At 51.1% G+C, this 23,040-nt stretch overlaps 1 protein-coding gene across 6 annotated transcripts in view; it reads right to left on the bottom strand.

Annotated features, from left to right (window-relative positions):
* Nucleotides 1-23,040, bottom strand: part of ABLIM3 (actin binding LIM protein family member 3) — a 108,234-nt gene that overhangs the window by 5,769 nt on the left and 79,425 nt on the right. For 3 of the 6 annotated variants that reach the window (XR_012505700.1, XR_012505701.1, XR_012505699.1), the window contains 11 exons: nucleotides 19,432-19,490; nucleotides 17,326-17,397; nucleotides 13,240-13,395; nucleotides 11,644-11,673; nucleotides 11,018-11,147; nucleotides 8,861-8,908; nucleotides 6,460-6,594; nucleotides 5,103-5,167; nucleotides 3,211-3,358; nucleotides 1,908-1,937; nucleotides 1,270-1,328 (listed from right to left, as the gene is read on the bottom strand). Coding sequence is in view for 1 of the 6 variants with exons in the window: in XM_074360908.1 (XP_074217009.1) it covers nucleotides 1,270-1,328; nucleotides 1,908-1,937; nucleotides 3,211-3,358; nucleotides 5,103-5,167; nucleotides 6,460-6,594; nucleotides 8,861-8,908; nucleotides 10,252-10,350; nucleotides 11,018-11,147; nucleotides 11,644-11,673; nucleotides 13,240-13,395; nucleotides 17,326-17,397; nucleotides 19,432-19,490 (1,031 nt within the window). In the remaining 5 variants the exon portion in view is untranslated. Of the gene's footprint in view, nucleotides 1-1,269; nucleotides 1,329-1,907; nucleotides 1,938-3,210; nucleotides 3,359-5,102; nucleotides 5,168-6,459; nucleotides 6,595-8,860; nucleotides 8,909-10,251; nucleotides 10,351-11,017; nucleotides 11,148-11,643; nucleotides 11,674-13,239; nucleotides 13,396-17,325; nucleotides 17,398-19,431; nucleotides 19,491-23,040 lie in introns of all 6 variants that reach the window. The other 3 variants (XM_074360908.1, XR_012505703.1, XR_012505702.1) reach the window with 3 other exon arrangements.

Genomic DNA, 23,040 nt, shown 5'->3' with positions numbered 1-23,040 from the left:
CTAGGCCTTGCACACAGTAGGTACTCAATAAATGTTCATTTATTGGTGAGTTACAGCTCATACTTTCTTTCATTACTCAAGTATCCCCCCTTTTTTTCTGAGATCTGTCTTGACAACCCTGTCTGAAACTGTAAGTCGCCCCTCCCTCGACTCCCAGTCCCTCTTATCCTGCTCAGTTTCCTCCCTTTCTTCCCCAGCACTTTCTACCTTCTGTGTAAGCTGACTTGTATGCTATTTACTACTTGCTTTCTGTTTCTCCCTGCAAGAATTTAAGCTCCAAAGGTCCTTGTTTTGTTTGGTCATTGAGGTACTCCAAGCACCCAGAGCAGTGCCCGGCGTACATAACAGGCTTTCAGTAAACACCTGTTCATGAGCGCACGTCTAGGCCCTGGGTGTGTGGGGCACAGGGCCTGTGTGCTCCTCGGCGGGGGCGGACGCAGGACGTTCACACCAGCCATTGCGCTCTCGTGGAGCGCTGATCCCTTTCGTGTGCTCAACACTAATACTGTCTCTTAACAAGTCTGCCACTTCTGTTCCTCTGCAGTGTCTCCTCTACATGACAGGTTTTTAACGGGAGGAGCTGGAACATGAATACGGGAGCAGATTTATTCACTGCAGGACGCTCAGCACCCAGAACAGTGCCTGGCACTTAGTAGGTACTCAGTAAATAAACGTCTATCTCAGTGTGCCTGCCCTTCACCCCATCACTTGTCTAGCCACATAGCTTCTTCTTTTTCCAACAAGACATATTTTTCTTTCCCATCCAGTCCTTAAACCAACTCACAGCTTCCATGGGGGTCTTATGCCACAGGCCATCAAACAGCTCAGAAGGCTCCAAGCCTTGGCAGGTGAGTGGAACCGGCAGTCAGGTGTGGGCTGTGGGGGCAGCTGGCCAGAGCTCACATCCTGCCTCTGCACTTACTAGGAATGAGAGCTTAAGCAGGTCACTGCACCTACTTCTCTGTGCCTCCATTTCTTCATCACAAAATAGGGTTAATAAAAATAGTAACAACCTTGCAGGGTTACAGTGAGTGAGTGCCTGTAAAGGGCTGGGCACACAGTCGTGGTGCCAGAAGTACCAGGTGCTCCGAGCCCCTCCCAGGAGGGGCTCACAGGGAGGACGGCAGTCGTGGCCTCGGGGTTCTTTTGTTAGTGCACCTCTAACCCCGAGGCCTCTGCCCAGCTTTCACCCACAAGTCATCAGTCATAAGCTAGTGCTGGAATTGTGAGCCTCTGGAGGACAGTGCCCCCCAGCACAGCCCCTCTTACCCTGTGCAGCCCATTTCTTCTGTAGGCAGGCAGGGAGGCAGATTTGGAGAGGAGGGGATCTGAAAAGAAGGAGCCAAGATAATTACCAGGAGCCCCAAACCAGGGTTACCTCTCTCTGAGGTCATCTGGCTGCAAGTGGCCAATGTTCCTCCCCAGCCCTGTGGGAAGGGCCATGGACAGAGGCCGCCAGCTCCTTCCACTGCTCTCCAGACTTGCAAGTGACCATCTTGAAGGTGCCTCACCCTGGCAGAATTCCCAGCCCGCCCGCTCACACAGTCTTCCGGCCTTAACCTGCACGCATGTATCCTATGGTGGGCCCATGTGTCCTGACCGCAAGGTGGCTCTGGACAAAGGCCCCAGAACTGGAGCTGAGCTCAGAACTCAGGCAGGCAGGCCCTCGTGTGGGTGGAAGAGGCGTGAGCTCTTCCACTCTGGGGGCTGTTGGGCCTGTCAACCCTGGTTCCAGAACCAAAGGTTGAGGCCCACTCTCTGACAAACACAATGGGGTGGACTATTTTGGATAAGGACTGTGCTGGGACATCCATGTTGTATGTCATACAGCTAAGAGGGACCTGCAGCTGACTCAGCTCTGGCCCTCCCAGGACATGTGGGCTGAAGGTAGGGCGGGCAGAACTTACCGCTGTCAGCCAGGTAGTGGGACCGAGGGGCTGCAAAAGAGAGAAGCCAGAGATGAGCGTCCATGGAGACACAGACATGGCTCCATACCCGGGCCACTCAGGCTGGCGGGGCGGGGGGGGCCGCTTTCAGTACTTCCTCTCCCACTGGGCACTTACTAACTGTGGCACCTGCACCCCACCTCCCTCCCCGCCCAGCTTGTACCCAAGCACCTGCACCAGGGAGGGAGGTGGGGTGCAGGTGCCACAATTAGTAAGTGCCCAGTGCTCAGTGATACTTGTTGCACAGATGCCACTGAATGGAGCTAAATTTTGAGCAGCACTGGTGCACTGCTCAGAGCCCAGAGCCAGGGGTTGAAAACAGTGCCCCTCAGTGGTCAAACAGGGAAATAGCTCATCAGTTCATCTCAGCTCTGCCATTAATAGATACCCAACTTCAGACAGGTAAACCATGCCTCATTTTCCTTATCTGTAAAATGGGAAAGGATAGGGGCCCCTTTAGAGGGTTATTGTGAAGAATATATGATACAATAAGGTAAGGCCCTTAGCAGAGTGCCCAAGAGATACAACCCTCAGTAAAACCGGCTTTGTCATCGCCGTCATCACACCACTCTCATCCTTGATCTCACCTAGAGTCAGGGTGCAGCACAGCAAAGAGGGAAAGGCTTACGACCTTGGAGTCCCTCTGACTTGGGTCTGATCCTGGCTCAGCCACTGACTGGCTTCTAACTTTAGGCAAGAGGCTCAGGTCTCTCATCTACAAAGTGGGTGATAATAATCCCTCTACACTGTGGTTCTTTGTGAGGACAGAGGGTGATAATGTGCCTGGCACACAGGATTATAATAAACGGTACCTTTTATTATCCATCAAGTATTGACTGTTAGGATTTCCTGGCAGGACTGAATCCCACAGGAGTAAGAAAGAGGGGAGGCAGGCAGACCACAGGAACAGGGAGGAGCTTACAATGAGAGACTCGGGAAAAGTGCTTGAACCAAGCCTCTGCTTGTGTGCCTCCAGTGATAGGAGGCTTAGTGTCTCAAAGGGCAGCCCCTTTTATTTTTGAGCCATTCAGACAATTAGAAGCAGTTTTTCTTTACATGGAAACTGCTTGGAAGTCACAGCTTCAGATGACCCGAAGAAGAAAAAACTGCTCAGGACAGAGCATGGTCTTATTTAGTGCCCCATACAGCCCCTGACCAGTCTGTTTTAGACCCTGGCGAGGCTGTAGGAGGTCCGATTCACTAATGGAAGAACTCATGGGGAAGAAAGGGCCCCCACCCTGGCTGGCTCAAGGGCAGTACTCACAGCCATTGAGGGACATCTCGTAGCCAGCTGTGTGCAGGGCCTCCCGGCTGCTGGTGGAGCTCCGGGGCGGGGTCCAGGGATCCGCGTAGGAGCTAGACCGGGCCTTCATCTCTTCCTTCAGAATTAGCCGGCCAATTCCGCTCTGGAGCTGAGGAGGAGCAAGATGAAGTTAGAAGGAAGCAAGGAACGCTGAGACAGAGCAGGCTTGGGAAAGGCTGAGGGACCAGACTCTCCATAGTGAACCTCTGGAATTTTTTGCCTTCCCCGTGTCCCTCTCTCCTGCAGCATTTTCCTTTGGGGGACTTCATTTCTCTCCCACAAGTAGTCCTGTGGTCAGGGGGGTGCTCTGGTGGTGGGCACAGAATTCAGGCCTGGCCAACAACAGCACCACTGTGGCCACAGTGATGGGTTCAACGATGGGCAGGCCAGTGAGAGCTTTCCTGGGACTCTGTTGGAGTTGCTGGCACCCATGTTTTTAAAAAAGATTTTTTCGTTGAGGTGACACTCACATGATATAAAATTAACCATTTTAAAGGTGAACAAACTACAGTGGCATTTAGTACATTCATGATATTGTGCAACCACCACCTCTAGCTAGTTCCAAATCACTGTTATCACCCCAAAAGAAGACCCTCTACCCATCAAGTGGTCACTCCACTTTGCCCTCTCCTCCCAGGCCCTGGTAATCACCTATCTGTCCTGTCTCTGTGGCTTTACCTCTTCTGGGTATTTCATGTGGATGGAGCCATACAGTATGTGGGGCTTCCTGTCTGGCTGCTTTCACTAAGCACAATGTTTTCAGGGTTCATCCACATTGAAGCATGTTATCAGCACTCCATTCCTTTTTATAGCTGAATAATATTCTGTCATACGGATATACCACATTTTCTTTTTTCACTTGTGAGTTGATGGACATCTGGGCTGATTCTACCTTTTGTGAGTAGTGCTTCTGTGAACCTGTGCATACATGTAATTGTTTGAGTACCAGCTTTCAGGTCTCCTGGGTATATACCTAGGAGTGGAATTGATGGATCTGTGAACAAAGAATGTCATCTGCCATAACAGTAAACAAAGGGTGTTGCAGCCATCAAGCCATCATCCTCTGCAGCCACCCCCAATGGTGCACCCTGAGGAGATTCAGGATGGAGCGCAACTGGATACTGGCCCTAGGCAGTTAAGGTGCACATCAAAGGGAGGATTTTAGTGAGCCCAGACTCTTCCATCTTCCCATACGTAGCAAAGTGCTAAGTTCATTAATTTGAGATGTCTGGTTTTTCTTTAATTAGCAGCAATCTTTTGATGTTTGACTACCTGTATTCCTCCCCCCACCCCCCAAACTCCTGTATTTCTGGTTCCTCCCTTACCTCTTTGGAGCAGTCCCTCAGAGCTATCTGAGAGGCTGTCTCCTGGGCTTAAGTGCTCAGTATGTCTGCTGTATAAAATATAATTCTCAACTTTCAGGTTGTGCATTTTTTTTTGATTGACAGTTTCTACAGTAATTCTGTTTAACTCTTTGAAGGACCACAAATTCTCCGTCAGCAGCTGCACCACTGTCCACTCCCACCGGCAGTGCCACTGCAGGAGTCATGCAGGAGGAGTCGCTGGCACCCACTGACCAGCATGAGAAGAACCTGCCTAAGCATGAAGTCAACACTGAGGCAAGCCAGCACAAGAGCAGGGAGAGACAATTTCCCTGTGGCAATTTGTTGAGCAGCTGGATCAAGTGGTACCTGAAGCTAATCCTACCATTTGACTTTTCATTTATGCCAACTTTTTGCATTTCCTTTTTCTATCATCAGTGGGTTTGAATTTGGTCTCTGTCACTCACAAATGAAAAAAATGCTCAGTAACATACCATCGAAGCACCTTATTCAGTGGTATGGTCTGCTTACCTTGTGCATGCTGCGGTCAAAATCGTCCTCCTCTCCTCCAGATGAGAACCTTCTGGCTCGGGGCACTGCCAAAAGACAGCTAGAATCAGCTCCCACCCGTGCTCCCATTCAGCCTGCCCCAGGCAGGGGGCTCCTCGTGGCTCCACCAGTTCTAGCCAAGTGATGCCGCACAGGTGCACTCGGGTGACTTGCCTCCATGGTGGCCTCCCTGTATGGAGATGCCCAGCATCCCTTGCCATTTTGGGGCCAGGAGGTGCAGGTGAAGCTGACTGTCCCAGTGGAGCTGATAGGCCTCAATGCTGGGACTTCTGCCACTGGTGGGAATGAGGAGTCCTCCTGCCAAGGGTAGGAGATGGGCCTGCACCTGCCAGAGCTCATCTGGCCATGACGAGGGCAGAGTCAGCCGGAGACTGGAGCTGCCCAACCCAGGGGACAGGTCGGGTCCTGCTGATGCTCACCCACCCCTAGATCAGCTGGGCTGCAAGAAATTTCAGTCACATGACCCAGAAAAATCCCTGTTTTGGCCTAAGCCATTTGGAGATTTTTTTTTTCTTTTTGTTTGTTTGTTTTTGTGATTGAAATAGTCTCATCTAAGACTCCCCCCTCCCCTGATGCCTGCTGGGCGTGGTCTCTCTTGCCTGCAGCCTCGGAACACTTCTCTCTCGTGGGCACGGGTCACCGTCCACTTTGGGTTATAGCTGTGCTTGCATCTTATCCCCTTTCTAAATGGACAGTTCTCTGAGGGTGGGGCAGGGTCATCTCTGAGCTCCTGTGAAGCTTTGCTCAAAATGGACATTCATTTAGTAAAGGTGTGTGTTGAATCAAAGTGGCACTTAATGACAGCTCCTCCCCATACTTGAAAGAGACAGCTAGGGGTGTCTGACTGGGTGGGACGGCACCTTGAGGACCATTAGGATGCCAGGGTGCCTGCGAGAGCCTTCCATCTCCCACCATCCTCTTCCCCATTCACCAAGCTGTTTTCCACCTACAGCCAAAGTGGTCTCTTAAAAACACAAATCTGATCATGTCACCACTTTTAATGGCATCGTACTAATAGCTTCGTACTAAGCTTTTGTCACCTTCCAGGCTGGACAGCACGCCCCTGCCGGCAGCTCTTGTGCCTCCTGTACCTCACCTGCTGTACTTCACCTCCCTCTCCAGGCTCGTCCACAACGGCACGGACCACGTCTACTTTGCCGGTGTCTTCCTAGGGCTGCTGGCTGGCCCTCAATTCATGCTGGCTGAGCTAATAAATGAATGATTGTGTGAAAGAATGGGCAATTGTCTGTCCTGGCCCTGTGTGTCCCTGGTGCAGGTGATGGGACTCTGGTCCTGGCTCCCTTGTGTGGGGTGATACCTTTGGGGGACCCATGGTAGGTCCAGTACTCAGACTCCGCAGCATAGTAGGGGTCTGGCGAGTAGGCTGGACTGTACTTGGAGGCCTGGCTGATGTCTTCACTTGTTTTGCTCTTAGTTGCCGTCGACAAATCCCCTGCAAAGGACCCAAGAGAGAGCTTCAGGGAGGTAGAATATCCTAGAAGAGCATCCTCGACACTGTCTCCCATCTGAGCCAGGCTCCAGCCCGGGGGGTGAGGCCAGTCCCAGGCCAGGGTCTGGGACATGGGGCACTGGAGCTGGAAAAGCCCTGAGGCTCAGCCTCTCATTTTACAGTTGGGAACCTGAACACCCGAAACGGGTAGAGGCTTGCTCAAGATCACACAGCAAGTTAGACCGGAACTGGACCAGACCCCCCTGCTCAGGGCTGCTTCTACCAACTCCACGGACTCTCCTAAGTAAACACTAAGGCCATGGCGCCTCCAAGTTAAGACTAGACAGGTCCCAGGTGAGTCCTCGCCCTCTAGAAGCCAGCCTTGTTGTGGATTCGAGCCACACCTAAGGTGAGATCGCCAGGCAGGGCTGTGCTGCATGTGGAGTCAGGTCCACTTTCTCCTCACACTGAAATGACAAATCCTGTCTGGGGGGCGGCTAGGTGGCCAGAAGGAAGGAGCGCTGGGCAGGGAGTCAGCAATGCCACCTAGCTCAGCTGTAGCACTGGGCAAACCCTGCCCCCTCCACCTCAGGTTCTGTGAGCATCACAGGTGGGCTGCTGGCTGAGGTATCATCTAGCTTCACGCTTGCACCTGACGTCCACCACGTGGGGTGATCCTCAAACCCACTGCAGACACAGAACCTTGCAGGGCCCAAGGTGGCGAGAGGCTAACCAGGGCAGAGAGAGAGCTTGGGAAGTGTGCTGGGTCCCTGGTCCGTTCTTAGGAGAGAAGCTATGGGGACAAGCTCCAGGCTTCGTAGAGCCAGAGCAGCGGCGGGTCCTGGGGTGGTGCCAGCAGCACTCGCTTCCAAAGCCTGGAAATCCTCTTTGATGTGGGTCCTGGGCAGCCTCCCCCACCCCAGCTGGTCTCATCCAGCCCTTTGACCCGCCCTCTTATCTGCAAGATCTACCTTCACCCCAGACTCCTCCTAAGCCTGTTTCGCTGCTGCACCTTGGGCTCACCTGGAAAGTCTCACAGAATCCTGAGGGGCTTGGGACCTGGGGGCCTTCTCTGGTTATAAAGTCAAACTACCTTTGTCAGGGTTGGTGCCTTTGTGGCCACTCAAGGTACACAGCAGGTCCATCACAGCCACGTGTGGATGTGCACTGCTCAGGACTCGCCCGGACCCCAGCCCAGGTTCCTCCAAAGTCGGGGTCTCAATTGTCTAAATTGTCAGGTCTTCAGCACCCAGAGCCACTATCTATACCTGTACCACCTCCTCCACCAGCTCAGTGAGTTTGGATCCCAGTACAGGGCTGCTTCTGCCTGTCTCCATGCTCGTCCAATTCTGTGCTCCCCTCTCTGTTCCAACCAGGCCGAAGGCATTGGGGGGTGATGCAGAGTGGCAGCCCCGCCTCTGCATCCTGAGGGACGGGTGTGCCCATTCAGCTGAGCCTCCCTCAGCGCTTTTGCAAGAATGAATGGGTCTCAGCGATGAATGACTCGGTGGTTCCCACACTGAGCGCAGGTAGGAGTCATGAATGGAGCCAGTTACAGTGCAGATTCCTAGGCTGTGCTCTTAGCACTTCTATTTAAGGAAGTCCAGGGCAGGGGAGGGGCCAGGGCATTGGTTTTTAAAATAAATCTCTTGGGTGCAAATGGTCCACAGACCATTCTGTAAGAAACATTAAATGAATGAATGAATGAATGAATGAACAAATGCAGGCACCCTCAGCTCCTTTCTCATCCACATCCCCTCTCCAGGTCTCCACTACTCTCAGGACATGGTGACTGAGGCCAGTTTAGAGCAGTGGTTTCCAAGCTGGGCTGGCCACTAGAATATCCTGGAGAAACTGTTACAAATACATAATTTGGATTTATCAAGTCTGGGGTGGGGCCCAGGAGTCTATGCATGCCACATGATGTGAACGAACATCCAAGTTAGTATCAACACCTTGGAACGTCACTCTCCTAGGGCCATGTGCACTTGACAAGGGTTACTCTAACCATGGAATTTAGGGCCAGACAGCAGGGAAGGAAAGGTGGGGAGATGATGGGAAAGGGTGTAGGGAACACGAGGCCTTCCTTGCTCATTTGAAATGTCACCAAACTCCTCCCTAATGCCACCTTGAGCGATTGGGGGCAGCCGACAAAGACTGAGTTGCAGCCTTGCATGTGCCCCTCCTGGTGGCCCTGCAGAGCCACCTGCACAGATGATTAACTGCCCCTCCCCTTGCCTGGCCAGGCCACCTCTGTCCCCAACCATACCATGCCGTTTGTAGATCGGGGGTTTCCGGTAGATGTTACTTTCTCCAGCTGCCAGACCAGGAAGGGACAGTGGGGAGGAGAGAGAGAGACAGGAGAAAAGGAGACAGCAGTTGGTTAGCTGGTCCCAGAAGGGAAATGGGTAGCAACTTCTACCAGGGCTCTCCCATCTTTCCCCTGGTGGACTTCCTCTTCCAAAGCTGAAATTCCAACCTCATCCCAGCAGGATCCAAGAAGGGTGAGGGGAGAGGAATGGATGGATTCAAAAGGGGCTGAGGAAGGGACCTGGGGCTTGAATGGTGGGCATGCAGGCACAAGGCGGGCGCGTGCTCAGCAGAACCCCATGCGGAAGGTGCCCGCTGCCTCCACCCGGCGGCCACGTGGAAGTGCCCAGAACACTGCAGCCACAGCCAGCACTCTCGACCCCCCCCCTCCCTCAAAAACAGATAGGATGGGACCTTTCTGGAGCAAGTGAGAAAGGTGTAGATGAAACAGCAGGACGAACGCCTGGGGAAAAGTGAGTGGGGAGTGAAAACCTGAGCTCAGAGTTGGGAGACTGGGGTCTAGGCCCAGCTGTGCTGTAACTCAGGGTGAGACCTTGTCCAGATCACACCCACGAGGTCACCTAGCCCCTGCCTTCCTCTCATCTCCTGTAACTCTCCCCTATGCTCCCACCTCCAGCCATGCTGGCCTGCTGCTAGCACAGTGTTTCAGGACCTCTGGATTTGCTGTTCCTGCCACCTGGGACATTTTTCCCTGGGTTCTCTTATGGCTTCAATATCACCTCCTCCAGGAAGCCCTTCCTGACCACCTCACCTAGCATGGCCTCCCCTAACCCATCACTCTGTCACAGTGCCCTGTTTTATTACGTTTAGCACCTGTCTCCTGAAATTATCCTTTTACTTAGTTGTTTACTCCTTTATTAGCTCTCTCCCCACATTAGAACATAAACACCATGAAGGCAGGATCTGGGGTGGTCTGAGCACAACTGCAACTTGGGGGCCCAGAACAGTGCCTGGCTGTACAGAAGGAACAGCGCAGGCTCAAGGAAGCTCAGTGACTGGCCTGAGATCATGAGCTTATAAACAGCAACATTAGGATTCAATCCCAAGGGTTTGATACAGAAGCCCGTGACCTTCAGCCTGGTTATCGCTGTGACTCATCATGGCCCTCGGACCGTGGAGGCACTTCCCTGGGCTGCTACCTGGCAGTCCCCATCGAGGCTGGCTCTGTCAAGTGGGAGGACTAAGGCCTGTCGGGCTGGAGGTGCGTTAGTGTGGGTGACTGGTTAGGGAGGGACCCCAGCACCCCGCTTCTCTTCGGTGCCGGTGCAGGGCGCCCGGCGACCCCACAGAGCATGCACCCACGCTGGGAATCCTGGGCTGACAGCCTACCTGGGATGTGAAAGTGCTTGGGAGCCTGGTAAGAGGTCGGAGTGGAGGACCTCACATCTAACTGGCTATGGTACGGAGAGCTCCGGCCACTCTCGGGCCCTGGAGCACGCAGGCAGTGGTCCCAGAGAGAACAGAGGCACAGAGAAAACAGGCATTAACGCAGTGGCGGCAGTTAGGGCAGCAGTGAGGTGATGGCAGCAGGGGTGGTGAGGAGGCGGCTGTGCTCATGCACCGTGTTCGCAGAAACAGGCTTGACCCTGCTTCCTTGCTTCATCCCAAAGTCAGACTTTGTGGGACATGAGAATCAACAGCAGTGAGCTTCAGGAAGGCATCTTTGCCCCGCTTAGCTTCCCACCTCTCCCCGCTCCCCAGGCCCCTCCTTTAATTGCTCTGTCTACTTCATCCGTAACCTCAGGGTGGCCCTTCGGCAAGTCCAGGCCACAGCCCTGTTTCTGCTCCTCTGGTTTTACTTTCTGGACAGGGCAGGACAAAGGACAAGGACGGAGACATCTTATTCCAGCCAGGGCGGCTGGGCTGCCTGCCCACCACTCCTCTCCTGGCAGCCCACCACCCACCTTCTTGCTGCTTCTCGGCACCACGTACCCCTCCTCTCCCACTGCCAGCGGCGTCTGCAGGGACTCAGTGAGGCCTGGGTGGCCACAGGAGATATCCCAGAGAAGCCCCCAGCTGTCTCTGCAGCTGACATCAGGCCTCTGTGTTGTTCCCCAGATTCTTCCTGACCCTTTGGAATTTCCCCCTTCCTTACCAGACCGGTAGTAGTGGTGAGGAGACCGGGAGAAGGTGGGGGACATGCCCTGCCGGCCGTAGGTGGGGGAGTCGATGTATCCTGGGCTGGAGGCCCGTCTCTGCCGGAGGTCCAGGTTCTCATAGATGTCCTGGGGGAGGAAGCGCGACCGTGAGCAAGGCCTGCAATGAGCGGGGCCTGTGGCCCAAGGGTCTAGCAGGCAGGTGGGGGAGCGGCAGGGAATCTGGGATTCCAGGGTCTGAAGCACGGTGCTGCCCTTCTGAATACAGAGCCCCTCTCCCCACGTTACATGCACAGCCCGAGGAAGGCTACAGAGGCTTTCCAGGGCCTTCATCCATTGCTCACAGGCCCTTGAATGGAACCCACGAGTCAGGTCCCTGGAATCCTGGCCAAGGATCACAGAAGCATCAGGGAGGCCATCTCTGGGCAGAAAGAGCACCCCAGGTTCTCCCCCAGCCATCCTACCCTTTAAGCCACTGCCACTTTCTCCAGGTCATGCCCCCTGTCTCCGCCTGGGGCTGGGGGAGAACCTTCGGGGGCTGGGTGGGGGCGGAAACTAGAGGTCTGCTTGGTCAGCATAAAGGGATACAATTACACAGAAGGTCTTCCTGAACCAGTTTAATTACCTGGGAGTAGGGAGATAAGGTTCCCAGCGACTTGGAAGCGAAGTTTGCAGGCAGTCATGGAAGGAGTGAAAGGAGAGAGGAGGCGAGAGGGAGGGACAGAGAGTGGTTACGGAGGGAGGAGGCCTGCAGCTTCCCCGCGGCCTCCCGCCCGGAGAGCAGCCTCACTTAGACTCCCAGGCTTTCGGCAGTGCTGACGGGCGGGAGGAAACCTTGAGATTATGGCCCTTTTTTTTTTTTTTTTTTTTACAAGTGGGGAAACCATGGCCGAGAGGGGACCGGATGACTCAGGGCCCTTAGAGAAGAAGCAGTAGGGTTGCCACCTGGGCCCAGGCTCCCCCAACCACAAGCCTAGAGCCATTCTATGGCCCTTCCCTGTCCCTCTACGAGTTCACAAGGACAGGGCCCAGGGCAGGGACCCAAATGCAGGGCCAAGCAAGGGTCAGGCTGGTGCCATGAACACGGGAAGCGGGCCAGTGGGGAGGGAAGGGCCAGGCAGCGGGAGACGGAACGTGCCGCCTGCAGAGGGCAGTGGCGCTCAGCTCCAGCGCACCCAGGCCAGGCTGGACGGCCGGCCCCGGGTGAGGGCAGCCTCTGAAGTCCCCACGACAATGCAGAAGTGCAGACTCTTCTGTGAAATCTAACGTTTGAATGTTCACAACTAATTTACATTTTAAAAAGACATTTTGTGAGTGAAACAAAACAAATCTGGGGGCTGGCTGGACCCAGTTTCCTATCTCTGGCTTCAGGAGAATCAGCTTCTACCAAACACTTGGTCCCCTTTTCCTGGTCCATTTCAGAGGCCAGGACCCAAAGAATCTCAGCACTGGGCTCTTAAACCAAGTGGAACCCCAAACCCCTTAGAGAGGAAGGGGACAGTGGTGAAGTGGGGACAAGAATTTGGTCCCTACCAACCAGGCCAGGGCTCCTTCTAAAGCTCCAAATGATCTCAGCTCAAGGGGCTTGGGACGGGCTTGGAAACCTTCTGGGACGGAGACTGCCAGGACCTCTTGGGTAACAGCCACCCTGCCTTCTCTAGGGAACACTTTCTCTTGTCTGGCAATCATTTAAGTATTTCAAAAGCCAGCTGATGGTGAGTTTTCATGAGTGTCTCTTGCTCTCAGCACAGGGGCTTAAGGCCAGGTGCAATATCCAGAGAACCTACTTAACCAGGGATTATAACCCCAAAAGGCCACTGAGCCATGGGCTGTGTATATGGTTTCTCCTCTATAAGAGAAGCAGCAGCTCAAGTGATAAGTGGTCACAGGTTCTCAGCTTTAATGTGGAGGTTCTCAGGGAGTGGTGGGGACTGGGAGAACTGGGGAGCCCATGTCCTGCCTATACGGGGCACTGTTCCCCATCTCAGGTTGGTGGAAACACTGGTGTAGTGTGGCCAGCTCCGATTTTTCAAGAAGAGCCAGATTTTGGGTGAAATTGCTTGATTTTTAAATGTTGACTGTAAATACCAGTTGTTTTTTTTTTTAAAGAGTCTGGGGGCCAACACTGTGGAGGCCAAAGTCTCTGTGACGGAGAGGACTGGGGACCCCGCGGGCCCTCCTCTCCCCCAACAGCCCCAGAGGGCGGGGCGGGACGCCATACCTCTCCATAGCCACATCTCTCCAGCATCTCGTCAGACGTGTATCGGGAATGAGGCTCGTAGGAAATGAGGTCGGGGCGTTGTACCTCGTAGATGGACTTAACCTTGGGGAGAGCTGCCAGGTCTTTGTAATTAAGGATCTCATTATCCACTTTAGCCTGAGGAAGAGGGAAGCGGACAGGAAAGAAGCAGAAAGATAAGAAAGGAAACACAAGCCAGGCACAGGAGGAATGAGCTTCTCCAGTTAGGACGGGAGACTCGCAGAATGTTACAGTAAGACTGGTCGCTCATTCCAGCAGGGCTAACACCGACTGAACACATGACATGTGAGGTCTGGGGCTTCACAGGATCGACCTCCTCTACATGTCAGGACGCCTCTGTGAAGTAAATGTCAGTCTTATTCCTATTTTCCAGATGAGGAAACTGAGGTTCCAAAGACTCTCCAACTTGTGCCACTTAGCCAGTAGGGCTGAGTCCAGTCTGAACTACACAGCCTGGGTGCTGACTGCCCTCCAACCCCACACAGTGAGGACATCCTCATTCACAGCATCCTTGAAGGCGGCAAAGACAGAATTAACCATGACCGTAAAACACTAGCTAACATTTGGTGACCACTTATTATGAGCCAGACTCCATCTTAAGTCCCTTATGTAGATTAACTCAGTTAATTTATACAACTCACAACTCTAATAGTAGATACTAATTTTATCCTCATTTTTGCATAAAGAAACAGGCACAGAGAAATCAATGAACTCGTCCAAGGTCACACAGCTAACAAGGAGCAGTACCAGAATTCAAACCCAGGCAGTGTAACCTGGGAGCCTGCCATCTCCATTGGCCTCTCCTGGCTTCCTGGGGTGGTGAGTTCAGTGTCTTACAAGTGTCAGACGGCTGCACTCAGACCGCTGCTCTTTATGTGGGACTGACGCGAGCCTCTACCTACTACCTGACTTCGCCTGAGTTCAGCCCTCTAAAACCGCAAGGACCGAGAGACAGCCTCCCCTGCCCGGGACAACCCACATCTCCTGGCTCCTGAAGCCACGTCCTTTCCTTGTCTGTATCCTCCAGCCGGTCCCTCTGTTTCCAGTCACCTGGTTCTGTTGTGGTCAATCAGGATCTGTCCTCTGTAACCACTGTGGCTCACAAGGTAGATTAAGAGAGAGGCCACTAGACAGAGAATCCAAGGAGACTATACCCTGTACCGTTCTCCCGGTGCCTCGGAAGCCAGGTTAAGTCTCAGGACCAAGACTCCAAAGAGAGCAACTTTCATATCAAGACCTTATGAGTGCTGACGAAAACACTTCCCAAGGCCCTCCCTCTCCTCCATCCCTGTCCCAGTCCACTGCTGTTTGGGCACCATGCTGTTCATCGTCCACTCCCCCAAGACCCACTGTCCGCTCCTCCTGGCCCCGCTCTGGGCTCTGAGGTCCCACAAACTGTGTCACAGGCTCCCTGGCTTTGCCCAGTGTGGGGCTGAGTGGAGAAAGCAGCTTGTGCGTGTCTCCCTGGCACCCGCCCTGCCCGGCCCCTCTGGCTGCTCTTCCTCGGCTCCAGCTCTCACTCCTCCCTTTAGCTTAGGGTGGTGACAACCTTTCACTGTTGCCGCCCCTGGATGCCGCACTAGGTCTTGTGGTCCCCTGACCCTGCCTGCCCCTCTGCAAACGCTCCCATCACAGTTAAACCTTTGAGGTGTGCCAGCTCACTCCTGCCAGAGCCTGCCCGGGCCTGACACCCACGTCTGTACCAGGCTGGGGGAGTGTGGGTAGAGGGAACCTTATTAGGAGAGTCCACGTACTGCCTTTTGTCCTGGGATGTTAGCTCTTGACCTTGAGAGCTCTTGGCATCTTACTAATTTGTCTCGACTCATCAATATTCATCTCGGCACTTTACTCCAAACCTCAAAAAAACTAAATTTATACTTCTTCCAATAGCCGCCTTGTTTAACAGGGTTATAAATGAGCCTTAGGTCTGGAGGCACAGTGACAGAACGGAGGCATCCTAACATAGCTAGCCAGGAAGGAAGGAAACAAACACGTCAGGCTGATCCCAGTCGAGTCACCCAAAGGTAATTCTAGCAGTCAGCACGGAGTGGGGCAACGTTTGAAAGTTGGAGAGAACCTGTCCCCTGCAGGCTCACGGATCATTCTATTTTAATACTAAACCTCTGTATTTATGAAAGTTAAACCAATACTTGATCTTTCTGCCAGTTACTGAATGTCCCAAAAGTGGTTGGCTGGATTCGTCTCTGAATTTGGAAGCCATGCTTGGAATGGTCTGACTTAAAACATGGCTCACATGACAAGCAGAGTCAGTCCCCAGAGCAGCTGGAGGAGAGACACCATTCAAGGGAGAGCGGGAGAAAACGGAAGGGGAGACACGTGCCTCTGCTGCAACGCCAGGGGTAACTGGTCTCAGTGGATGAGCCCCCAGGTGGAGGGCCCGATGGCAGGCACCCCCAGCTGCTGGCGCTCATCTGCATCTCATGAAGCAACTCCACGAGCTTCCTCCAGAACTCCGGGGTGGACGTCATCAGGGCCTAACTTATTTCACAGAAGTTAATGAGGCTCCCCAGGAGCACCGGGGAGGCCACCCTGGGACAAAAGACGTCCTGTGCAGCTGCGTATGTTCTGAGCTCACAGATCCTGGTAACGCTCTTCTAGAGACGTGCTCACTTTTGCCAGTAACTTCTCACATTACAGGCCCTGAAACTAAGCTCATTCATCCTGCTGCGGTCTGGCCCCACACACAGCACCGGGGTGAGACTAGCATCTCTCTTGATCTGGACCGGACTCTTCAATGAGGACAGCTTATGATCAAAGTTGCTAGTCTTTTGCGGGAGCCACACGTTGCAGTGGCCAACGTTGAAGTTGTGGTCGACGGTAACTTACGTCTTTTTTTTTTTTTTTTTTTTTTTTTTTCATTTGAACAGAGGACGGAAGGAAAGGAAACAGTCTCATGAATGAGCTTTATCCAGGGATCAAGGAGGATCCTGGATGTGGATTTGGAGTGAGATAATGATCTAGCAGTGGTGGGCAGGGCCCACCCAGGGCTGGCTGGCGTGGGGACAGTATCTAGAGCCTCTTACTAGGAGTGGGTCTCCTGCTTTAGACTGCTCCCCGCATTTCTGGTCTTCATGGCACCTGTGACCTGAGAAAGGCTGAGAGAGTCCGGACTCAGTCCGATTGGGGTTTGCTGACTGCCAGCCCCCTCCACGCTCACTGCAGTCCTTTCTGGCTCTGCTCCCTACCCTCATTCTGCTTCTCTCTCAGGCGTGAGCTTAGATGTTTCTTCCTCAGGGGACTCTTTCCCCTAACAAGACCGACAGGTCCCTCTGTTCGTCTGTAGCAACGTCAGAGCACCGTGCACTTTTCCTTCCAACTGCCTATCACAGCGGCCTCTGACTGTGCGTGGAATTACGGAGTCAGTGTTATGAGGACAGGCATCCGGTCAGTGCAGCTCACCAGAGCCCAGCACTTAACCCAGAGGAGACATTCAGCATGCATTTGTTTAGTGAATGAATTAATGAATGAATGACCTGTGAGGTCATCTAAATCAACTCCTGTCCCTTTTGCCACATCGCTGCAAATGAGGAGCGTCTCTGTGTTTGAATGCCTCTGGGGATGAGAACTTGGACACACGCATCCCCGGGCTTCTCTCATGATTAATAAGCTCTTCTTTATGTCTGCAAATGCTTGACAGTCGTGTTTCCACATTCATGTGGCATCTTCCCGCTTTTTGCCTCTTCATCACACACCACTATCTCCACATCAACATCCTACCCAAGACCCACTCCAAACACCTCTCTGATCCAAATTTTCATCTTGCCCCGGTCTCCATTAGTCATGGAGAAGAGGCACGTGGCACTGGTTTTGGAGCCCCTACTGCAATTTACGAGGCCACGGGCACCGTGAGGGCTGCGTCCACGTCATCCTTGTCCCCCACCACATCCTCGGGACCCAGCACGGAGCCTCGGGCAGGCACACGCTAGATATTGGGTGGACGGAAACCTGACTGCTGTCCTTAGAGACTCTTTAGTTACGAGGCCGGGGGATGAGCAAGGCCTTTGGTGGCTGAGAAGTGATACATACGCAGATGACTCGGTTGGGTGACCCGATGCTAGAGCCAGGGGGTGAGATGGAAGTTTCAGACGTCCGCCTGTGCTGTGGGAGAGACGAGACAGAGGGTGAGAGGCTGCTGCACCTCCAGCTTGGTGGGGAGGGGGAGACAGGCATACAGTTCTTCAGGGAACATTAGCAGTGCTGTTAAAAGCACTCTCTGGCTATTTCTGCACTGTCTATTTTCTGCCTTTTTCATCAGTGTCTGAGTATAAATGAAATCGGAAATGCACAGGACTTTAGGTTATTGATACAATCTTTTTTACATATCTGTAACTGGCCTTTTTAATAGGAAGCAACTCATAAAAGCCTTAAATTTTTCATTTAGGCTTATCCCCGTCAGTAACATATTTACTTTACGTGAATAAAATTGGTTAGTTATCATTCCTTAGCAGTTTGTTTATATAAAACCTAAAAAGTAGGTTAAGCTTCATGTAATTGTACAATATACTGGTTCTTTATAGTGTATCCATTGCAAATTGACATCAGCCTAAGTGAGAAAATGAAGAAACCTTTCTCTAAACAATGGCAATGATGGATTAATGGCTCCCTTAACACAACAGCACAATGTTCATCTTGGTGCATCTAAGACAGGAGTGGGCTATCCAGCACTGTTTCCCAGGCTGTGGACAGTGAACCAGTCTGGCTCTGGGGAGAAGAATTTAGGCAGAAATTTTGATAATGCTGAGTCACAGAGTGAGAGAGTAAAACGTAAAATTCTATTTCAATCCTCTTGGTTAGATCAAGGAGGAAGTCTTAATCTAGTCCTAATACATTTCAACAATTGCTAATTCCATCCCCCCTCTTCCCCTCTTCTTTTTTTTTTTTTTAACAAACAGAGAGCAGGCAACATGATCTAGCTAGAATTTGTAAGAGTTATTCTTATGAATTATTTCATTTTCAATGAATTTATTTTAGAATTACCTTCTATTTATAGAAATACTGGTTTTCCATTTGGTGATATAAAGTTTTATTTTAAAATAAGCTTAGTTAAGTAAAAAGTAGTGACTTGACTTCAAGAAAAATATGAAGTATGTAAAGACAAGGTGGTACACAGATACAGCAAAAAGCATTGGCGTATAGAAGGAGAACTGAAATTCGAGAAATGGCAACAAAGAGGAGGAAATGGAGGAAGAAAAAGGTCTTAGACCTTAAAAGGGAGAGGCCTTGGAAAAAAAAGGGAAAAAAACCCACAGCTCAAAAAAATTATGCAGCAATTGACCAGCTCTTTCATAAATGAAATAGATAAGACAGCAAAGGAGATAACATTTAACCAGCCGGTCAGAAGCTGTACACATGTTTTTAGTGGAGACTATAGCAGGTAACTTTAGTAGAGCCCCAAGGGGCCGAGTTGATATCCGGGGCCAGAGCGCAGAGGCACCTTGGAGCTCATAGAGGGCCCCCCAGTACACACCCCAGGTCTCCCCTCTTCAGCATCAAAGACTCAGGAGATGCTGCCCACTCCTGTAGTCCTTGGATCAAGAATCCGGATCCACAGGACTTCCTGCACAGTAATTCAGAGGGACACAGGACCTCAGCTGCTCCAGCGTGCGCCTGGGCGGCTGGCTGCATTACTGCTGGGCAAATCACCACCCTCTTTAAAGCTTTGGTTTTCTCATAAGCAAAGCAAAGATAAAATTCTTTACCCATCTGCCCTATGGGGTTAAAGAAATCAGATGAGACAGTGGCTTGTGAAGATGCTTTGCAAGCTGTTCATTTCTGTGATAATTTTAACTACTATTATTAATAAATGACCTTAGGCTGGGGAAAACGAGGGCTTATGTGCCTCAGAGGGGTCACCATCTTGGTAAGTAATGGGAAGGGTATAGCCTCATTCCAGAAATACTAAAAACTCACATTCATACGGTGCTTTACAGTTTACAAAGTGCTGTCATATCCAAAAGTCTTAATCCCTTCAAAAGCCCCATGAGGTGGATGTTACCACTGAGGAAATCCAAGGATACAGGCACACATTTGAAACTGCACACACTAAGGATGACTCTCTGTACAGCACAGTGCCCCCAGCCTGTGTCTAGAAGTAGCTGGCTGGTATCACCACCAGCTTACTTAATTGCTTACCTTTAACTTCTTCTCTGCCCGGGCTGCCTGTTTGCAGATGGGGTGCCAAACCTCAGAACCTAAGGGGCCAGGAAAATAGCAAAGACTCAGACCTTTCACACATACCCAAATTCGATGTCTCTCCCCATCCCCCACCTCCATTTACTCCCCTGGCAGCGCCTGTGCCCTGCACAGCAGCCGGGAGGACCCCCTGGTTTTCCTGGATCTCTGCCGCTACATCGATTCAACCACCTATGCACTCTTCACTCATTCTGCAGGTCCAAATCTCGCCCTTCCTCAAGGTCCACGTCTCATGCCACATCTTCTGGCAAACTTTCTCACCTGCCAGCTGGGAGTGACTTCTCTCTCCTCCGTGATCCATAGTTCTCTGTATCTTTCCCAACACATATGTCCTTAAAACACAGCAGCCTCGGGGTTTATCACCCCAACTAAATTAAGACCTCCTGCTCAGGGAGAGCTGAGCTGTCTTCATAGCTGGATCTCCCACAGCGTCCAGCCTGGACCTGGCTCTCAGCGGAGCTCCACACACGTTTGCGGGGTGATGAGGCGAGTGGACGGTTGGCAGTGAGTGACACATAGCAGGTGGTCAGTGAGTATTTGCTGAATGAACGGATGGCAGTGGAGGTGAAATAAAGTGACAGACTGTGGCGAACTCCTGCTTTCCTTTCTCTTCAAAGACTTAGGACCGTCTACCAGAGCTATCACGTTTAAGGGGAGGAGGTGCCACGATGTATATTCTGCCTGCCTTGACCTGCTAATTCCCAAGAGACTCCAGACTCTTCAAATTTAGTCTCCTGCAAATGCCCACATTTTATTGTGGGTGAGGGTCCAGTTGGCCAGCCCTGAACCCGAGACGCCAGTTTGGAAAGGCATGAGCAACAGGTGGCTGGTCACATGGTGAGAAGAAGCCCCAAATATGACACATTCCCCAAAGAAAGGACAGGTGTCCTGGATTAGATGGAAAAATAGGAACATGTTATCCCTCTGCTGCTATTTCTCTTGTTTCCAACCCTGAAAGGAAAGGAGCCAGCAAATGGCTAGATTCCTGAGCACCCAGATGGCATTTGTTTGTCTGACTTTGTTTTTAGAATATATTTTCCATTATGGTCTGTTGCCTGGAACTCCTCGGGCTGGATACTGGCGAAGGACAGGAGGGCGGTGTAAGGGTAAACAATTGCGCCCGAAAGCATGGTGGAGGGAGGGTGGGCCCAAAGGAAGGAGCCCTGGGTCTCTGCTCTATCGCACTTTCCTCATCTGAATAATGATGAGGTGGGCTTTGGATGGTCTTGGACATTATTATTTTCATCTCACGAATTCTAATTCTAGGGCCAGTTTTGACGGGATCTTTGACTCTTGTTTGCTGACTCTCCTGCGTGTTCCTAATTGGTTCTACATGAATGTATTTCCTCCTAATGTAAAGTGCAGTGGCCCTTAGAGCCCAGTAGAGGGACTCTGGGTCTGCGGCTTGATCCAGTGATCTTAGGGTGTGTCCGCTACCAGGTGGTGGGTGGGGATCCGAGCTTTGGGGAATCATTAGAGAGAGCATTTCCGGGTCCTCTCCAAGTTGCTGCGGAATCCACCAGGAGTTGTTTACTGCAGTGGCTCTGGCAGGAAGCATATGTTACAGGTCACTGCAGGGAATGGGTGAGGTGGACACAGATGTCTAGGAAGGTCGTGAGATTAAGTGCAAAGCATAAGGAAGGTAAAGGGTCAGGCAGAGGTTCTCACGGGGGGGAAATGATGTGTAAAGGGAGGAAGTCTGACCAGCTGGTCTCTCCATGCCACTGACATATCTGTTCCCAAATAAGGCTGAGCCACAAATGGCTTCAGCACTCTGCATATACGAATTCAAGTTTTTATAAGTGAGGGAGGGGAATCAAAAGGGAGAAAGAAAATAAAACTAATTAGAAATTTTAGAAAACCGGAAGTTTGGGAGTTGGCAATAGATCATTTGAAGAGGGAAGGATTATTTTGGAAGTTAGCAATAAATTTAGATAAGTGAAGGTTAAGAAAAGATGATTAGCTCGTGAGGACCCCTATGAGATGATGGTCTGCATATGCATATTATCAGTCAATAGCTCTCATCCTAACAATCTCATCCTCAAACAGTACCTGATTCAGAAATGAATGAAAGATGGGCTGGATCCCATCTTTGTAGTTGAAAAAAAGGACAGAGAGGGATATGTACCCTCAGATGATGGTAACCAGGACAGAGAGGGGACCCAAAATTAGGCCATAGGCAGGGTCTTCTCCATGGGGAAGAGAAGATGTGATGCAATGGTGAAAAGGGATTTTGGGTATTTTAATGTCTCTCTGTGGGAAGAGAGATTACCTTGTTCATTATGCCTTGTGAAGTTGAACAAGGATCAAGGGCAGAAGTTTCAGGGAAGGAAAACTGAACTTCTGAAGATTGAATGCGTTCGTTCTGAGAGTGAGCTTCCTGTCCCTGGAAGTATTTAAGCACACACACTGGGAAGATAAGTGCTCAGCGGGGATTTTGTCACGGAGAGAGAGATGCATTAGGTGGTCATTACACTAATGGACGCTTCCTATCTCTCCAAGCCCTTAGAGATTCTGTTTCCATCTTAACAGGCTTCTCTGTACGGAAAAAAACCAATTTTTTTTTTGCCCCTATCCAATAATCTTGACTAGAATGTAAGTTCTACAAGGAGCAGGATTCTCATTGTTTTTATCTATAGATACACCTGCTGGGACTATGGACGCTGAATAAATACTCACTGAGTGAATGAATAAACAAAAGAAACATGATACTCTATTTTAGGCCGGTTGAATTCTCTAAGCTGGACTCAGATCTGGACAACTGGTGTAATAATCTAGTCTCTGACTGACAGCTACAAGTCCAGGTTGAGTGTCTATAAGAATATTCACTAGATCGGAGTTTGATAAATGTGACCTGTGGACCACTTGTTCAGCAACCTGGTAAAATCCAGATTCCTGGGGCCCCAGAAGAGCCCCCGAAGGCCATTTCCTAGCGGTGGGGCCTGGGAATGGTCTGATTTTTAACAAGCTCCCCAGGTCATTTATTTATTTATTTATTTTAAATTTTTTATTGATTTATAATCATTTTACACCCCCAGGTCATTTATGACTCTAAACTGGAGAACCACGTGGCTAAACATCAGTTAATGCTCCAAATGTGTTCCCTTGGAATGTCACAGGGTAAAGACACCAATTTTACAAGACAGAACTCTTCAACTTCCTGTAAGAATTCAACATTTTTTGCTTGTTAGACTCCTGATTCCACGAGTCACTCTCATCCTCTGAGACTGTCCCCCACAATTCCAGATTCTGCAGTTAAAACCTCCCGTAAATGTTCTAAAAGTGAAGGATTAGCTATTTCTGTATCAGCTGACTCAGATCCTGAGATCTAAGTCTCCAAAACTGTCCCTCAGATGGGCATTAACACTGTTTTTAATCCTCAGCAGAATTAGCACACAGTCTTCTCTATCTGACTGGTTTACAGCACACCCAACACCTGTAACATTTTGGATTATTTAAAATTTGGTGAACCCACCCACCTCTCTGCCAGACCTTGAAATTCAATTTGCCAACACTTCTTTTTTTTTCTTTTTTTGCGTTAGTGGAGAT

This window comes from Camelus bactrianus, chromosome 3 (assembly GCF_048773025.1).
Source record: "Camelus bactrianus isolate YW-2024 breed Bactrian camel chromosome 3, ASM4877302v1, whole genome shotgun sequence".
In the NCBI taxonomy this organism is placed as follows: domain Eukaryota; kingdom Metazoa; phylum Chordata; class Mammalia; order Artiodactyla; family Camelidae; genus Camelus; species Camelus bactrianus.
Note: the sequence above shows the minus strand (reverse complement) of the source record. Positions and strands in the feature narration are given on the sequence as shown.